At 35.7% G+C, this 16865-nt stretch overlaps 4 protein-coding genes across 6 annotated transcripts; 2 read left to right on the forward strand and 2 right to left on the reverse strand.

Moving 5' to 3' along the window:
• The first annotated feature begins 299 nt into the window (after positions 1 to 299).
• Positions 300 to 3692, forward strand: LOC120218993 (zinc finger BED domain-containing protein DAYSLEEPER-like). Of its 3 annotated transcripts, none has more exons than XM_039215857.1 (3): positions 300 to 541; positions 1215 to 2955; positions 3013 to 3692. In XM_039215857.1, exons 2-3 carry the CDS (start codon positions 1863 to 1865, stop codon positions 3492 to 3494), a joined length of 1575 nt encoding a protein of 524 aa, XP_039071788.1. In that variant the 5' UTR covers positions 300 to 541; positions 1215 to 1862; the 3' UTR covers positions 3495 to 3692. The 3 variants fall into 3 exon arrangements, with proteins under 3 accessions (XP_039071788.1, XP_039071789.1, XP_039071787.1); XM_039215858.1 differs by having other exon boundaries at positions 3073 to 3692; XM_039215856.1 differs by having other exon boundaries at positions 301 to 541; positions 1215 to 3692.
• A 2068-nt stretch (positions 3693 to 5760) lies between these two features.
• LOC120218994 lies at positions 5761 to 6860 on the forward strand. The gene is made up of 2 exons (XM_039215859.1): positions 5761 to 6715; positions 6756 to 6860. The coding sequence occupies exon 1, from the start codon at positions 5890 to 5892 to the stop codon at positions 6655 to 6657; it is 768 nt and encodes a 255-aa protein (XP_039071790.1). The 5' UTR covers positions 5761 to 5889; the 3' UTR covers positions 6658 to 6715; positions 6756 to 6860.
• A 593-nt stretch (positions 6861 to 7453) lies between these two features.
• LOC120218995 (protein NUCLEAR FUSION DEFECTIVE 4-like) lies at positions 7454 to 11118 on the reverse strand. The gene is made up of 3 exons (XM_039215860.1): positions 10563 to 11118; positions 8506 to 9416; positions 7454 to 8199 (listed from the first exon to the last, which is right to left on the reverse strand). Exons 1-3 carry the CDS (start codon positions 10884 to 10886, stop codon positions 7713 to 7715), a joined length of 1722 nt encoding a protein of 573 aa, XP_039071791.1. The 5' UTR covers positions 10887 to 11118; the 3' UTR covers positions 7454 to 7712.
• A 3215-nt stretch (positions 11119 to 14333) lies between these two features.
• Positions 14334 to 15735, reverse strand: LOC120218996. Its single transcript, XM_039215861.1, has 2 exons — positions 15009 to 15735; positions 14334 to 14372 (listed from the first exon to the last, which is right to left on the reverse strand). The coding sequence occupies exon 1, from the start codon at positions 15641 to 15643 to the stop codon at positions 15026 to 15028; it is 618 nt and encodes a 205-aa protein (XP_039071792.1). The 5' UTR covers positions 15644 to 15735; the 3' UTR covers positions 14334 to 14372; positions 15009 to 15025.
• Positions 15736 to 16865: the final 1130 nt, after the last annotated feature.

Raw genomic sequence — 16865 nt, forward strand, 5'->3', positions numbered from 1 at the left:
TATAATTACCTCAGATAAAATAATAATATGAATCGTTCCTATGAATTCATACATTTTACCCAAAAATAAATAAATAATAATACACAAATAAGCATATAACCGTAATTTAATAATTGGATACGGATGAATATGAGTATAGGACACGAAAGCTACGATAGAACCGCCTTCAGAGAATAAATAAAAAATGGGCCTTTGAGAGAGTCCAAAACCAATTATGACTTTTTTTCTCCTTTGCTATATATAAATGCGGCCTAAATTCCGAAGGAAAAAGAAAAGCGCCCTAAATTCTGATATTATTTTAGCCCTAATTTAGGGTTTTGGCTTTTTTCTCTCACCGGACAAAAAGAAAGCTCTGAACTTTCTTTCGCCTCTTTTCCAGCCCAATTAACCTTTCTCTTCCTTGTCTGCGCTTCCCTCCGTTACCCGATATTCAAAATATCATTATTTTTTTACTTCCTTCAGTTTCAGGAAAGCAATAATAAGCAAATAAATCAACGACTTTTGTTTCGAATCTGCTTTCCGGGCTCTTTGGTGAAACAAGGTACTTAAATCTTTGATCAATGAACTGGGTTTTGTTTATTTCAGCGTAATTTTAGGTTTCGATGCCTTGTTTTTGAGTTTATATATATGGACTTTACTGGGAATTATAGATTTTTGTTCGAGGATCTTTGCGATCGGCGTTAATGAGTTTTGCTCAAAATCCTATTTCTTCCTAGTTCTTGTATTGCTTTTCTGCTTTCCTGGCTATTTTTCTCTCTTTATGTGCATCTTTTAGTAAGTTGTTCCCCTTCCTCTACACATGATTTTTTTTTAGTGTGGCCCTCGTTTTTTTGGTCATTTAGTTTATGAGAAGATGATAGTTATTTCGTTTTTATGTTGCAGTGGGTTTTCATTTAAGTTTGGACTCCAGATCCTGATCACTTGGGCTTATGGTTTGTTAGTTTGTAAATATGAATCTCAATTGTCTTGTGAAGGAGAACCTACTGCGCATAAGATATAATGTAGTGCAGACGTTTAGGGAATTTTCTTATTCAATAAGTTTAGGCTCTAATGTGAAAATCAAAACTTTGGATGTCATCAAATCACTTTGTATCATTCTTATCTGGCTACTAAATAGTGTTGTCTTCATGTGGTCTGCCACACGTTTTTCCATTGACTTTTTTAACATAATCTAAATGAGAACTTATAATTAGCTGTGCCTTTGATATTTGCAGGACTGTACATTGAGATGGAGACTGCAATTGTTCCTGTTAACATGCCTGATACACCTATTACTCCTACTGAGAACGGTGAGCCACTTGGTTCTGAAGTACAGCCGAATAAACGGAGGAGGAAGAAGTCTATTGTCTGGGATTATTTTACTGTGGAGACTGTTGGAGATGGATGTATCAGGGCCTTCTGTAATCAGTGCAAAAAATCATTTGCTTACATTACCGGTTCAAAGCTAGCTGGAACTAGCCACCTCAAAAGACACATTGCATTGGGTATCTGCCCCGTAAGTCAGAGAAATCAACAGACACCAGACCCTAAAACTGGTAATGCTGTTGACGAATCATGGAAAAGACAACGAACAACTCAGAGAATTGCAAACATCCCTTTTAACCAGGAAAACTGCAACCATGAGATAGCTAAGATGATAATAATGCATGAGTATCCCCTCCACATTGTAGAACACCCTGGTTTTAATGATTTTGTGCGGACTCTTCAACCACAGTTCAATATGGTGAGTTTCAACACTATTCAAGGAGATTGTGTCGCAATGTACTTGAAAGAGAAGCAGAGCCTTCTCAATTTTATCAATGAAATTCCAGGTCGGGTCAGCCTTGCATTAGATTTGTGGATTTCAAATCAAACTGTGGGTTATGTTTTTAACAGGACAATTCGTTGATACTGAGTGGAATTTGCATCGCTGCCTGCTTAATGTGGTCACAGTACCGTTTCCTGATTCAGATGGTGCCTTACAGCAAACTGTTGTTTCTTGTCTATCTGAATGGCATTTGGAGAATAGGCTATTTACCCTTACTCTTGATCAGTCCTTCTCAAATGAGAACATAAATGAAAGCCTACGAGCTCTGTTTTCTGGCAGGAATCCTTATGTGCTTCATGGTCAGTTATTGATTGGAAATTGCTTTGCTCGTGTTATAAGTCTTCTTGCACGAGAGGCACTATGGTCTGTGGGGGCAACTGTGAATAAAATCCGGGAAAGTGCGAAGTTTGTGAAAAGTTCAGATACTCATGAAGAGACGTTTTTCCATCTTAAGGAACAACTTAAGGAGCCTAGCACGAAAGACATATTTATCGATGATCAAACAAAATGGAACACAACGTATGACATGTTGGTGGCTGCCTGCGAACTAAAGCAGGTATTTCTGTGCTTGGAGACCTCCTTTCTTGATTATAATATAGCCCCATCAATGGACGATTGGAAGCAAATAGAAATTCTCTGCACATACTTGAAGCTTTTCTTTGATGCTGTCAGTATATTAACTGCCCAAACATACCCAACTGCCAGTGCATTCTATCATGAGGTGTCAAAAGTTCAATTAGAGTTGACACATGCCTCAATGAGCAATGACCCATTTATCAGCAACTTGACCAAGCCTTTGAAGGAGAAGTTTGATAGATACTGGAGTGACTGCTTCTTAGTTTTGGCGATTGCTGTGGTAATGGATCCAAGGTTCAAAATGAAACTCGTTGAGTTTAGCTTCTCTAGGATATATGGTGATGATGCTGGAATGTGGATTAAGATTGTTGATGATGGGATTCATGAGCTCTACCATGAATATACCATACATGAAGTTCCTCCACGCGAAACATTTGTGGAAGAACGGAATGAAAGCGGTATCCCTGAAGATAATGGGAGCATCATCCCCAAAACTGAACTTCCTGAAAATGGCTTCCTTCAAGAAGGACTATCCGAAGAAGGATACCTTCAAGAGGGACCATCTCAAGAAGGTGCTTGTCGTGAAATGCCCCATGAAGTTGCTTGTCAGGAAATGCCCCATCAAGAAGTAGCTTGTCATGAAGTGCCGCATCAAGAAGTAGCTTGTCATGAAATGCCGCATCAAGAAGTAACTTGTCATGAAATGCCCCATCAAGAAGTAGCCTCTCAAGAAGCACCTTCCTCGGATCCCCTTATTTCTATTGGAGATGGGCTTTCAGATTTTGAGGTATATATCTCCGGGATCAGTGTTAGCCAGCAAACAAGATCTGAATTGGATCAATATCTAGAAGAGTCACTTTTGCCTAGAGAACATGATTTCAATATTCTGAGCTGGTGGAAACTAAACAAGAAAAAGTATCCTATTCTTTGGAGGATGGCTTCTGATATTTTGTCAATCCCGTTTTCTACTGTTGGTTCTGATTTTGTTTTTGACACGGATAGAAAAAAGATGGATAATTACCACAGCTCATTACATCCAGTGACACTTGAAGCTCTCATCTGCGCAAAGGATTGGCTTCAGTATGGTGGAGTATCACAGAGTTCCGAATGAATTGTGAAGATGGAATTCTAGAGTGTAGATTTTGTTTTCTGTCATATTTTGCAGGATATGATAGTGGTGATTCTCATGTCAGCATAATTCCTCTACGCCTTATATGTTCTTAGATGTTTTATTGGATTCTTAATAGCCGCTAATGGAATTGGCATCATTCTTAGTTTAGTGAATCAAATTTCTTTTGATTCACATAAATTTCTAGACGTGTTTCTGGAGCTTCTATTTTTGTATGCATTTCTTTCCTTTGTAACAGATTTGTTGATGTAAATCCAACTTGTTTAATACCCCCCCCCCCTCCCGGCGGTAGTTGGCAATTCTGTTCATTTCCAACACTGCAAGTATGTTGCACTGCTGAATTTTATCTGATTTATAAGGGCGTATGGACTGGATTTGAATGGTAAAATAGACTTAATTTTCATATTCCGCTAGTGTTATATATAGATTTTTTTACACACTTATTATTATAATAAGTCATCTGTTGTAGATGGAATTTATTGATGTATTTATCATGTATATAATTCGGCATACAGTCAAGCCAACTATAAAAAGCTATTAATAAGCGTTAATAAAGGTCATAGGTTCGAGCATAAGTGAATGTAAGAATAATTGAATGTTTATTACTAAATGGTTAAAAATTTAGAACATATTACTTTGTAATCATATTAACTAAGAGCATTTAAAATAGATATTACAGTAATCACTTTTAACTTAATTTTAAGAAGTAAAAAAGGCTATTAACATGCATTCAACGTGGGCCTAAGATCTAAACTATAGATTGTTTCCTTGAGCCCAATGTCTACAGCTCAGTGTTAAAATTGATCATTGTATGGAAACCATCTAATTAATTTAATTCGAGTATTACATGGTTAGGGGGGAAACTTGTTCTATAAACTCCATGATAGGATAGAATTGAATTAGACATTTAAGATAAAAGCTAAAACTTATTACAATGATGTAAATATATGTAAATTTGGTTGGTTCACTACTCTATAACATTTTAGTAAGTGCTTATCTACGAATAGAAAACAGAAAACGTTTGAATAGGAGTCCCAGACTAATCATCCAACAGCCCTCAATTTGAAATGGAAGCTCTCTAGACCCACCAAGAGATGGCTAACCATAATTCAGCTGTGAAACACTAACTTGCTGCAGTGTCATATTATGTAATTATAACTTCCATATCAGAGTACAATCGTATAATATACAGGGACGAAGTTATGTTGGTGTTGGGAGGGGTCTCTTTAAAAAAGGTTGGTTTATAATTCATATATAAATGTATGTATATTTTTATAAATAAAAAACTAACTTAGGTACAGCATTAGTTGTCTTAGGTACAGCATATGGTAGGGTAGGAAAGGCAGGCTTTGATTTTGATGAATTGATACACATATCTTGTGGGGTTTCATATCGCATAAAGCCCTCCATTTCCAAACCTCTCCGAACTTTTTCACCGTTTTCATAAATGCCTGCCCACTAAAAACAGCGTTTCCTCACATTATGATTCAACAACTACTATTCATGACTGGCTCAACACTTTGAATGGGATATAGAATTAAATATGCATGTTATGGGCCACCCTTCCCTACCATGTTCATTCTTGATGTCAAAAAGGAACACACACCACCACTTCTATCCCTTTTGCCAATCCCATAAGCTTGCAATTGCTTCTTTGACATTTCCCAACACTAGTATTGCTTACACCTACAGACAATTAATGCTTCTATATACTTTTCCAATTTAGTAATTACATTTGTTAGAGATATTAATTCGAATTTTAATTGATATGACTTGATTATGATCCGTTTAGTGAAGAATTATCTTTTATCCATTTCGAGTCTGTATACATGTATGTGCCTAGGTGATGATGTTTCATTTTGTAACTCACTAGTACACATAATCAGAATTGGATATAGTTTTTGTTTTATTGGAAGATTTTGCTGATAGCAAGCACATGTGCAGCCCAAAATAAAGACAAAAGTTGATGAAAACATATGATAATATGCCCTAAACAGAAGTCAAGTGGGAAACCTTGCAATGAAAAACACAAAGGGAGTGTAAACTCCACAATTTCGCTTCATGTCCCTCTCACTTTCAACTACCAACCAATTTTCAGTTACGTCACAAAACAGATATGTTCACCCTCCCCTTTCACATTTACTTACTCTTCACCTTCTTTTATTTACTTACTGTTGTGTCTATAAATATTTATAGTAAATGATCAAGTACGATGACCGCAAACACAATAAATACGACAGAACTAAAAAGCATTTGTGGTTGCAATTTGAAGATTTTCTTTAAGAGACGGACCACTTTTCACATGCAACCAGTTTATAACTGTATATAAACCTCCCATTTTCTGAGCACCCTGTGGTTTTCGGCAAGCACCATCGCAATGGACTGGTACTCTTGGTTATCAAAAACTGCTCTTGAGCCCTCGCTTGTCTATGAGTATAGCCTTGCCTTTTCTCAAAATGAGCTAGAAAAGGAGGACTTAGCGTCCTTCAACCATGAGTTTCTTCAGAGCATGGGAATTTCAGTTGCCAAGCATAGGCTGGAGATTCTCAAGCTCGCTAGGAAGGAAACCGGAGAAGCCCCTAACAGCCTTGCCAAGCTCATTTTGGCAATCAACAAGACAAGAAAGTGCGTCAACAAGTATGTTAACAAGTTGGTTCATCAGGAGAATCACGCGATTAAGCCGTTTCCGGAATCGGTTTGTCATCAAGATCAATGGAGAGTGGCACTGACGTTGTCACGGAAGGCCAAGAACAAAAAGGAGCTGATGAAGATAGAGCAGCCAGTGGTGAGAACAAGGAAGGTTGCAAAATCCGGTCCCTTGGATTACAGAGGACAAGACAAGTTGTTGGTCCCTCCTAGAAGCTTGAAATTATCAGGACCTCTTGATAGAAAAATGCAGGAGAAGGTGATATTCAATTACAGAAGCCCCATCACTTCTGATCCTGCTGATATTGCAATGGCAGCACAAGAGAGGTTGATGCTCACAAATGGCTGTAGGAGCCCAAAACTCTCTGTACCTCTTTGTTTTGTAAGAACTCCAAGCCCAAAGATTTACGGCGATCACTACAAACAAGAAAAAGCAGGTGAGGACTATGATGATCAAACATTGTGGGCAGAACTTTTTCAGGACATGAAACCCACTTGATCATGTCTGAGGAATCTTTCTTACTTTTGTTGGCTAAGTCGAGTCATGCTCATTCAAAAGTTTTCTTCTCCAATCATAGGGATAGGCCCTATATGTCTGGTAACAACTGCCTTTTTTATGCATGTGAATCTGATATAAGGTTAGTACTTGCTAGCACTGGACTGTTTGTATTCTTTCTGGATTCATGTATCCTAAAGTTTCTACACTAATATATGTGTGTTGAAAGAAAATAGTTGAGAAAACTGATTGATCTAAGGCGATCGAAAAGATAGTTTCAATATTGTAAAGATGTTAATTCTCACACCAGATTTTGCTAGTGTAATGTTTCAAGGTGTAGACATTAACTACCTGCTTCAAAAAGTACGACACAAGATTCATTTGCCATTTTAAAAGAATTCAATGATTTTCATCCGCCATTTCAATATTGCCGTTACGGCTTCGTCGAATTCTTTAACAACAGCCAGCCACAGTCTTAAATAGTTGCAATGAATACCAGCCTCCCTTATTCAAGTTATCTTAAATATTGTATCCCGTAACATTTAAGGTTCCTTAAAGTTCTTGTCTACAAAAACAAAGGAGTTTAACTCTCAACCTGCTGAGAATTTAAGATATCAGCAACTAATCTTCAAAGGCGACAAATTCTTTACGATAATTATCAATAAGTTCGTGTTTGAAACCTTACGATTATCACTTCACACAAACAACCAAATAAAGAAAAAGTATAGGTTGATTGCAATTCTAAGTACATAATGACTGCCTTTACATCCAGCTAAAATTTGCAGCTCTGCTATCATGGTACACACAAACTTGCAACATCATTAACAATAATATGATCGGATATTACAGTTATCAACTATGCATCAATGTTCTTCTAGATAGATTTTATAATTCGAGCAAGGGTTTGCAAAAATCAGAGCCGGATGCGCGTGTTGAGTAATAAACAGGCATCCAGGCAGAAACTGCATTTATTAGAGTTTGCATACTTCGTAGAGTGGAAATACCTAGTCCAAGATGTGCACCAAAGTAGGCCTCTAAATGATTGAAATCTTCCACACTCAGTGATTAGAAGTTTGGGGCAGCCTAAAAGAACCCCGGCCGTAAAGCATTTCGTAAACAGGCCATATCCGCTTAGTAAGAACGATGCTTGCTACTGAGCCCACACCACAGAGACCAGCAAGAACCAGGAAAGTAAGCCTAAAGCAGTTTGGACCGATGCACGAAATGCTTGAGCTAATCAGATTGACTCCATGCTGTTTTGCGGCCTCAGTATCGTATATATATCCTGCTAGGAGCCCCGAGAAGAGGAATGCTCCGAGAGGATTTCCTAGTGACATGAAATTGTAAAATATACCAAAATGCTTCAAACCGAAAAGCTCAGAGACAGTGGGGATCATGATGGAGAATTGAACACCATAGCATATTCCTAGTAATGCGGTTGCAGCATATAATGTGCCCTCAATAGCTGACGCAAAAAGAAGGTATGTAATGACCATGATTATTTGAGTGCATGTCATCCAAACGGTGCGGGGAACCAGTTTTGACCTGCAAATAACAAATATATATATTATAATTAGGCGACCTAGGCATGAACATAGGAAAACATAGAATAAAATGCAACTTTGCACCTATTAACTCTAACCAACAATCATAAACAAATGGCTATGGGCACTAAAATTCCCGTAAAACATTTTAAGGAAAAACAACTACTTTTGGCACCAAGTAACAAAAGTTATATTGGTGCATGCCAAATTTACTTTATGCTCGGAGAGTTCATATCCTGGAAGCGAAGTAACCAGTATAAAAGTGGCAACTTTAAATAAATTTGTAAATCAAATGTATTCTCTTTACCTGACAAAATGTTCCGATACAACCCCACCACCAAGACGGCCAATAAAGTTGCAAAAACTGAAAAGAGATAACAGTATGGTTGTGTTGTGTACGCCTTGTGCAATCCCTATCTGAGCCAGATTGTTGAGAACAGTCACACCGGAACCAACACCAGTGAAGAAAACCAAGAAAAGAAGCCAGAAATCAGCTTTAACTACAGCTTCGGTAAATTTGAAATCTTCCCCCCTTTTAGGCCTTCTCTTCTTCTTAAATGCCCCCTCACCCACAGCTAGAAGCATGGCCACCTCCGTTGCCTCATCACCTTCACGAAAACTTCCCAGGTATGTCGTGGATTCTGATGACTTCAACAGTGGTTCTGTTTTATCTGCATTGCCTTCCCCTTGAAGGTTTTCATCTGAAGACGCAACTGGTTGGTTAGGCATCTCTGGTTGGTTGATCCTCGAGGGACAGATAGTCATCTTTACGGGAATGGCGAGGGGAGCCAAAAGAAGGACAACCATTCCGACAAGTATGGCAGAAGAAATCTCAGCACCAAAATGAAGAATAGGATCTAGTATCGTGGTCGTTAAAACATACAAGCCAAGAACCACACTAGTAACTTGGATAAAAAGAAAATGGCCACGCTCCGTGGAGTCCGCACCAAAGGTGGGAGTACAAGCCCTAACAAAGTACATCATGAGAAAGCAAAGAATAGGGACACCAACTGAAAGAAACATCAGAAGGTTAGAAGAGGACTTCCGAAGTATGGTGCTGTAAATTTCTGTAAATACTGCAGCACTTAGCCCAGAATAGCCCTTGAGGATACCAGCAACTGTGCCTCGACTGACGGGGAAATTTCTCATATTAGTGACAAGCGCTGCAGTGCTCAACCAAGCACTACTGTTGGTAGCTACACAAAGTGCAAGCCATAGCTGCAGAACAGTAGAAAATGAAAATCGTAATATTTAGCCAATTGCTGATTGAAATTACCAAGAGATAGCAGACTGAATACATTTAATTTTTTAATTTTTACATATCATTTACATTGGTGAAACTGATGTTTCTGAGCAACATTGATGAACAAAGAACATGCCCTGCTCTAACATGGGTATGCTAGATAAAATTTGTAAATCTTGAATACAAAGATTAAAAGAGAATGCACTGACAAACCATCTAAAAGAATGAATTTTAAAATCTTAATTAAACTAATATTTTAGTTGCATGTATAGGTATGATCAGACAATAGGTAAACTAATAGGATACACTCACTCCCGACTCTAATTTAACTAGAGACCTATCAAGTATGAATTTTATTAACATTTCTAGGAGACAAATATTGCAAAAAAAGCATCTGGAGACAATAGGAGCAAAAAAAGAAAAGAAAAAAAGAGAGGAATAGAAAGCAAAATTCATAGGATCAAATAATACTCCTCATTAATCCATCACCGCTTGCCTTCTTCAAACGGAGTCTTTTGCGGTCTAGGTTCACATGTAAAACCTATTAAACATTACGACTACACCTCAGCTATATGTTTCTGTACATGGGAGATGTACTAGAAAGAAACCGAAAGGTAAGAATAGTTTTCTCTAATTGAAGCATTTTCGGCCAAAGATTTTGGACTCTTTTAATGCAACAAAATTGTTAGGAAACTAGTTTTGAACTACATGCTACCATTCCACTTCTTGTATGTTTCGGACCATCACTTTCATCAGGTCTCAACGAAATTTCCTACTTTAAGTATCAAGCAACGCAAGATAAAGCTCAAGTTTCACAATGGATTTACAATAAGCATAATGTTTTCACTGGGGAAAAAAATAAGAACTTTCCTAACATTTCAAAGCAACAAGGCCACCTCAAACCAACTTTACCAATTTGTATCAATCCTGGTTAAAAGAGCTTTAGGTTTATCTCTCAAAAAGAATCTGGCTTTCATGAGATAAAATTAATATTTAAAAGCATTCAAATCAGTTAAAAATCTAAGACAAACTCATCTAAATCAAGGATGAAATCAAATTCCAGCTCGAAGTGCAGATGTAAACAATATAAAAAAATAATCCAGATAAAGAATTAAACTTACCAACCAATAAGGAAGATTTAGAACAGTTCGGCTAAGTGCGAGCCAAAGAACACCATAACCCAAGAAGCAAGCAAAAGAACCGATGGAAAGAACAATCCAAGGCGGGAACTTGTTACAAGCGATACCAGGGAGGAGACCAACGTTTTCACCAATATCATTAGCGACACCAAGCATCGTCAGCTGATGTTGGTTGAACCCCAGAGCAGATTTCAAGGAATGGGAGTAGAGAGGGAAGTTGTACGCATTCCCAGATGCTATCTGCACCCAGACAGCAGCGCCCAGACCAAGCCATGGTGGTCTTGTGCCTGCTTTGAGGTTCGCCATCGATGATTGTGGCGTTTTGATAACTCAACAGGAAATTGTGGATTCCTTGTGTAGAATCTGATGAGAGAGAGACAAGTCAGTTTTGAGCGGCACAGAGAAGAGCTTGTTTGAAGGAGAAGTAGGGAAGGGGTAAAGTCTTGTCGGAGAATGTGATGACATGGCATTTGGACAACTTTGAAGTTGCAACTGTGTAACACGTCATATTTCCATGTCAATTTGAGCTTCTGTTTTCATTCCCCCCCCCCCCCTTCTGATTCTTTCTTACAATCCGTCGATCTGCACTCAAAGGTATGCATTTTAAGAAATGGGATAAGAAAATGACATTTCATTATACATTTTCGGCATGTAAGCATTTGCTTACCAATCAATTAACATCATACATTACATTTTTAATTTGCAACTAAAAACGCGTATTAATGACAATTATAAATATAATCCTTTTAATCATCATACTTTTAATTTCCATTGAAAATTTTAAAATTTAAATATTTTAGAATTTATTTTTCAGGTGACGGTGAGACTACCACTTTAACATTTTAACAGAGGAGCATGTCCCACATGGAACATACTTGAGTCACACGAATCATGAAACATCCCCTACTTGCAACACAAAGGGATTTCGGTGGGCCTTCTGCCTGCAATATATAATTCCATATTGTTTTGGTTCAATTTCTGTTGCCAGAATGATTAGTGAATCACGTGCTTACTGTTTCTTTTATATTTAAGAACTTATAGTTAAGAGTATATAATTATTTAAAAAATATATATCCGATAAATATGAAAAAAGAGTGTGAATCATTGAACCGTGCTTGGAGCATCAGTTTTGAATGCGCCGTGTGGCTTGAATCAAACAAAGAAAGAGCATAGTAACGAATATATTTCTGTGAAAGCAAATTGAAGACATTTGGTTCTGCACTTGTAATTTCTTAATCGTGGGTCAGTGATCTGATTACCTTGAATTCCGTGATCTTAGCCTTAAATTCATCATTAACGCCAATAGGGCAACGTGTGTCTTGGTTTCTCCAAAGAAAACAAAACAAAAAACGTAAACAATGTAGATTATTTATTACTACACCAAAGACTATTTGACTTACAATCCGGCCTTTTCATTTCAATCGGAACCCAGGAAGACACTTGGGAAACCCAGATCTCCAATAGAATTCAAATAAACGTGAAGACAATCTGTGTTCCTTAATAACAAAACGAAAATCAATAGATTCGCTTAAACCATAGCATTGTCGTGCGTGGCGGCTTTGAAATCGGAGAGTGAGGTGCAGTTCAAAAGCCTAAAGCAACACCAAAGGGTTGGTCAGTGATTGTAGTTTTTAGGCCTTTTGAACCATCCATCCATACGAAATAAAATTAGTATAAAATTGTTTACATTTTATTCATTTTTCTTCTGTTTAGGTTTTTGTTGAAACTCAGCTCAAAATTGATAAAGTTTATCTAAAAGTTTAATGTTTTAATTTTTCCGTCCTATGATCGTCCGAAAAAATTAGTTTTAAGATACATTGGCCATCATTTTAAAACAATGTTATTCATCACTCGGATTTTAAAACAAAAACTTCAAACCTCTCAAATTCATGATTTCTTATTATTATAGAAAATAAATGAAAAATAAACGATATAACATGATGAAATAAAAAAAAACATTTTTATCTTTTTATTAATGTTAATGATCAAATGATTAAAATAAATTAATTTTAAAATTTTAGTGATAAAATTAAAACTTTTGAATTTAATGATAAAATTAAAACTTTTGAATTTAATGATAAAATTAAAACATAAATTAACGAAATATTCACCCTTCAGTTGATTAGCATTCAAGAAAATATTAATCCCCCACCAAGTGAGGTGTGAAGCATTAAGCCGAAAGTTATAATATCTTCAATTGAATTATTTGTGTCCCTTTTCTTTAATAATAAAAATTTACTTATCAATGAATTATAAAGAAAATTATAAAATTAAAATAACAAAATTTTAGTATTTTGACTCTTCTAAAAATTAAAAAAAATCAAAACACATGTAACACTAATGTCAATTACAGAAAATGAGGGGGGAAACATAGAAATATAAAATATTATAATTTTTAAAGAAAGCAAAAGGATTCATATTCCTCGAGAGCTGTCGCTCTTTCATGTCTTTACCTATTTATTGCCGGCTGATTCTAGTTTTTAGAGAAAAATTCCATTTTGACAAGAATACAAGCACATAGTCTCCTAGTTACTGGTAGCTGCTGCTTATACATTATCTACGGTCGAGATAATGCAAGAAAAAAAATATAGAAAAATACTCTAAAAAATAACTAAGTTAATTATTTTTAATTTGAGTTTCTATATAATTCGTTACAGCTCTTGCTAATATAAAATAATAAATTTAATATATTAAAATAATATTTTATCATAATTTTTAATATATTGTAATAGATGACATACTATCTGTGCAGTTAGTACTCTCTTTCTGGACCCAATTCGGTGCCACCGAAATAATGAGAACAAAGTTGGGCGGTTTCCTCAAGCTGTTTGCTTATTCTTCTTTCCTTTTTCTTTTCCAGAAAATACATGGCTTTTAGTTTTATACAAATTTACAAAATCGAGTATGTGTTTTTTAAATTTTAGTTTAACTCACTCAAATGGAAATTATTTATGTTTTATTATACAATGTTTATAATTTAATTAATTTCTAACTCAAATGAAAGATATTCGTGTTAGTTTTATTTATGCAATGTGCATAATTTATTTAATTTCTATTTCAAATGAAAATTATGCCAGCTAATTTTTCTATACAATACTTATAATCTACTTAATTTCTCAAATGTATAAATTAAAGAGTAGTTTAGTGTTTTTATGGGCTATGAGTTCCCGTGGGCTATTTGAGTTTATGTGGTTGCTAATGACGCGTTTTTCTGAACTTCTTTGTTGTTTATTTTATTAATTTGGGATAAATTCAACATCTTTAAGGTTTCTTTTATTAATTTTAGATAAATTCAATATTCTTAATATTCATAGTGGTCGAATCTAAAACCTTTTTGGTTCGTGCCTCGTGCCTCCTATGACTATATAGGTTTTGTTTTTATAACTTTTCTAGTATGAACCCTTTGTTAGAGAGGGGAGGAGGGAGAGGGGAGGTCTGGCACTTGATGTTCTCAATCTCGTTTATTCCTTTCTCATTTTTCTTATCCCTTGAAAATTATCAATTTCATATTAATATGTTCATCAGATTTTGTAGTGTGTCCAGTTCAATAATTTCCCCCTTAATTTCCATCGAACTTAAGAGTAACGGTTCATACCGTCACTCCAGTTTCTATTTAAGATTATAGAGTTTTAATCATTAATATCAATTAATTTTCAGTTTCCCAAAGGCTCATCTCAATCTTATCCAACGTTCAGTTTATTTCATAGTTTGACCAAGTAAATCCGACGATATGTTCAGTTCTCCTTTGAAGGGGTCAAGATGTGTAAATTCCGCCATGTCCAATTCCAATGCCTGACAAAATAACCAAAATGAAAGTTAATAACAGTAAATCAAAATAAAATTTTAGATTTTATAAAACTAACAAAAAGATGGAAAAATTGAAGAGAGATGAAAGAAATGAAAAGAAAATACAGACCTATTAACGGTACGAATCGAAAGAGAAAAGGCGCAAACTGAAGAAGGTGCAGAATTTTGAAACGGAAAACGAGAAGTTTGTGCTGGGATGGAATTTAATAGTATTTGGAGAACAAATCGAATGAAAGAAGTAACTTGAAACCAATCAAAAAAGAGACATGGGATCCAATTTTTAGATTTTAATTAAGTGCAATTAGATTAGAATAGATTAGTTTTTCTAAGTGTGTTAAGATTTTTTTTGTTTGTTCAAAACCTCGTAAATTTGCCATTGGCTGCAAAGATATGTATTTACACCAACAAATTAAATGATAATATGACGCTCTGAGCCTCTGCGTCTACGGTTTCTGCCACCCAGGGAAAACTAAAAATCAAATCCATCTCAACCAGATCTCAAACCTCATCACGGATCCTAACTCCACCGCCAGCAACTGGGGCGCTGCTCCCCAGATCGATCTCCAATCACCGGAAAATCTCTGAGACTTAACCAAAAAGCTTGAAAAAATTTATACATACCACAACATGCCTTTTGATCAATCCTCGGCTTTAGACATCACGGAGAGGCGGCTTGGCCTAGGCTGAAACGCTGCACGACGACGCTGCTGATGTGATGAAGGCCTAATCAAAGCCGACAAAGCTCTCCTAACCAAATCTCCTTCGACTCCTCCAATTCTAACTAGTGAATTTGTCATCGCAGATCTACGCGCGTTAAGCCGATTACTAGGCGCGTAACTGGACGAAGCGTGCTGAATATTGAAACCCTTATGAAGACTGCAACGGAAAGATCCAGGATGCGTCGTAGGCGAACACATACAAGTTCGCTTTGGCTGTTTGCTTTGTAAATTCTTTAAAGCCTCGGTGTTTCTACTGACGGCTGAAATCGAACGGTTCGGCGAGATTGGACGGTTATCAAGCGAGAATCGCACGGACGGTGATGATGGAGAGTGGTTATAGAGATTAACACGAGGCGGAGAAATAGATCTCTGTTGATTAAAGAAAGTAGAAGAGCGTGAGGAGAAACTTGAACTCGAATAAGCAAAAGCCGAGGAAGACGACGACGAAGACTGTGAAGCGTAGTGAGAACTGAACCGGCCTGATGGTGAAAGGGAACGGAGAACCCGTCCACTCGATTTTCTAGGAGATGCCGCCATTTTTTTAGGGTGCTGCAGGGCGGAAGAAAAGAAAAAAGAGAAATTTTTTGTTTCTAAATTTCTAACCGTGTTTGGCTATTCAGTTCGGCAAACCTAGCTTTACTCCAGCTATCTATTTATAGGATGAGGGGAGGGGTCAGTCATTCTGAAATTTCGCGTATTTTCAAAGTCAGTGTTTGTATTTCATGTGTTCTTGTAATTCGGACGCTGGAAATAACATTTTCATAACACAATAATGACATTTATGAATTAGCATTTATATGAGTTGCTTTTTCTTTTCCTTTTTGCTTTTGTGCCATTAGGTTAAACATTATGCTATACAAGGAAATTAATGTTACAGCTGGTATCATTTATTGCGTTTGAATCAAGTGATTTCAATCAATTTACAACGAATTAAAATGCATTTAAAATAATGGACCTACTGCAATATTAATAATACAAATAATATTCCCAATTCAAGTCCCGTCTATGATTTTATTTTCCCAAACTCATTCAATGTATAAATATAATTTTTCATGAAAAGCGAATAAGTTGGCGATATAATAATAATAATAATAATAAAGCCGCAAATTAATTTATTGGTTTTTGATGGATTTCATTTCTATATAATCTGAATTTTCAATCCTACATTTTAGAAAAGAGTGTCTAATCACAAATAATTTGAGCTGAATTGCAAGGCAAGTCGACTAGTTTTGAAGAGGTCAACTATCATGACCAAAAATTTCTCCTTTTTTTTTCTGAATAACTATTATGAATAAGCAGCATTATTAAAAACATAAAATCCCAACGGTTATTCTCTTTTTTCTCTCTCTCTCTCTTGTATTGCTCGTGTTTTATTTTTTTTATTTCTATTATTGATGACAATATCAGATTTAGTTGTTTTTTCATTTTTCTCCACCTTTCTAATTCTGTATTTAATCAACTTCTATCATATATATTTTTAAATATATAACTCATATTATTTTATATTTTGTATTTTTGTAAGAAAATAATAAATGGAATATTTTGTTTTTTAGAAAATTTTTGAATACTCTTATAAGTTGTAACGTATATTCTATTTTCTCAAAATTACATTTGGTGTAATCTATTCCGTTAACATTTATATATTTATATTATTTATCTATTCCTACTTTAAATTATTGAATTGATTCTCTTTATCGATAGAAAATTTTAATTATTATATTCTTATTATTTAATGAGTAGTTTGCGTATATTGATGGTT

The sequence above is a fragment of the Hibiscus syriacus genome, unplaced genomic scaffold (assembly GCF_006381635.1).
Source record: "Hibiscus syriacus cultivar Baekdansim isolate YM2019G1 unplaced genomic scaffold, ASM638163v2 tig00110202_pilon, whole genome shotgun sequence".
Taxonomy (NCBI): Eukaryota; Viridiplantae; Streptophyta; class Magnoliopsida; order Malvales; family Malvaceae; genus Hibiscus; species Hibiscus syriacus.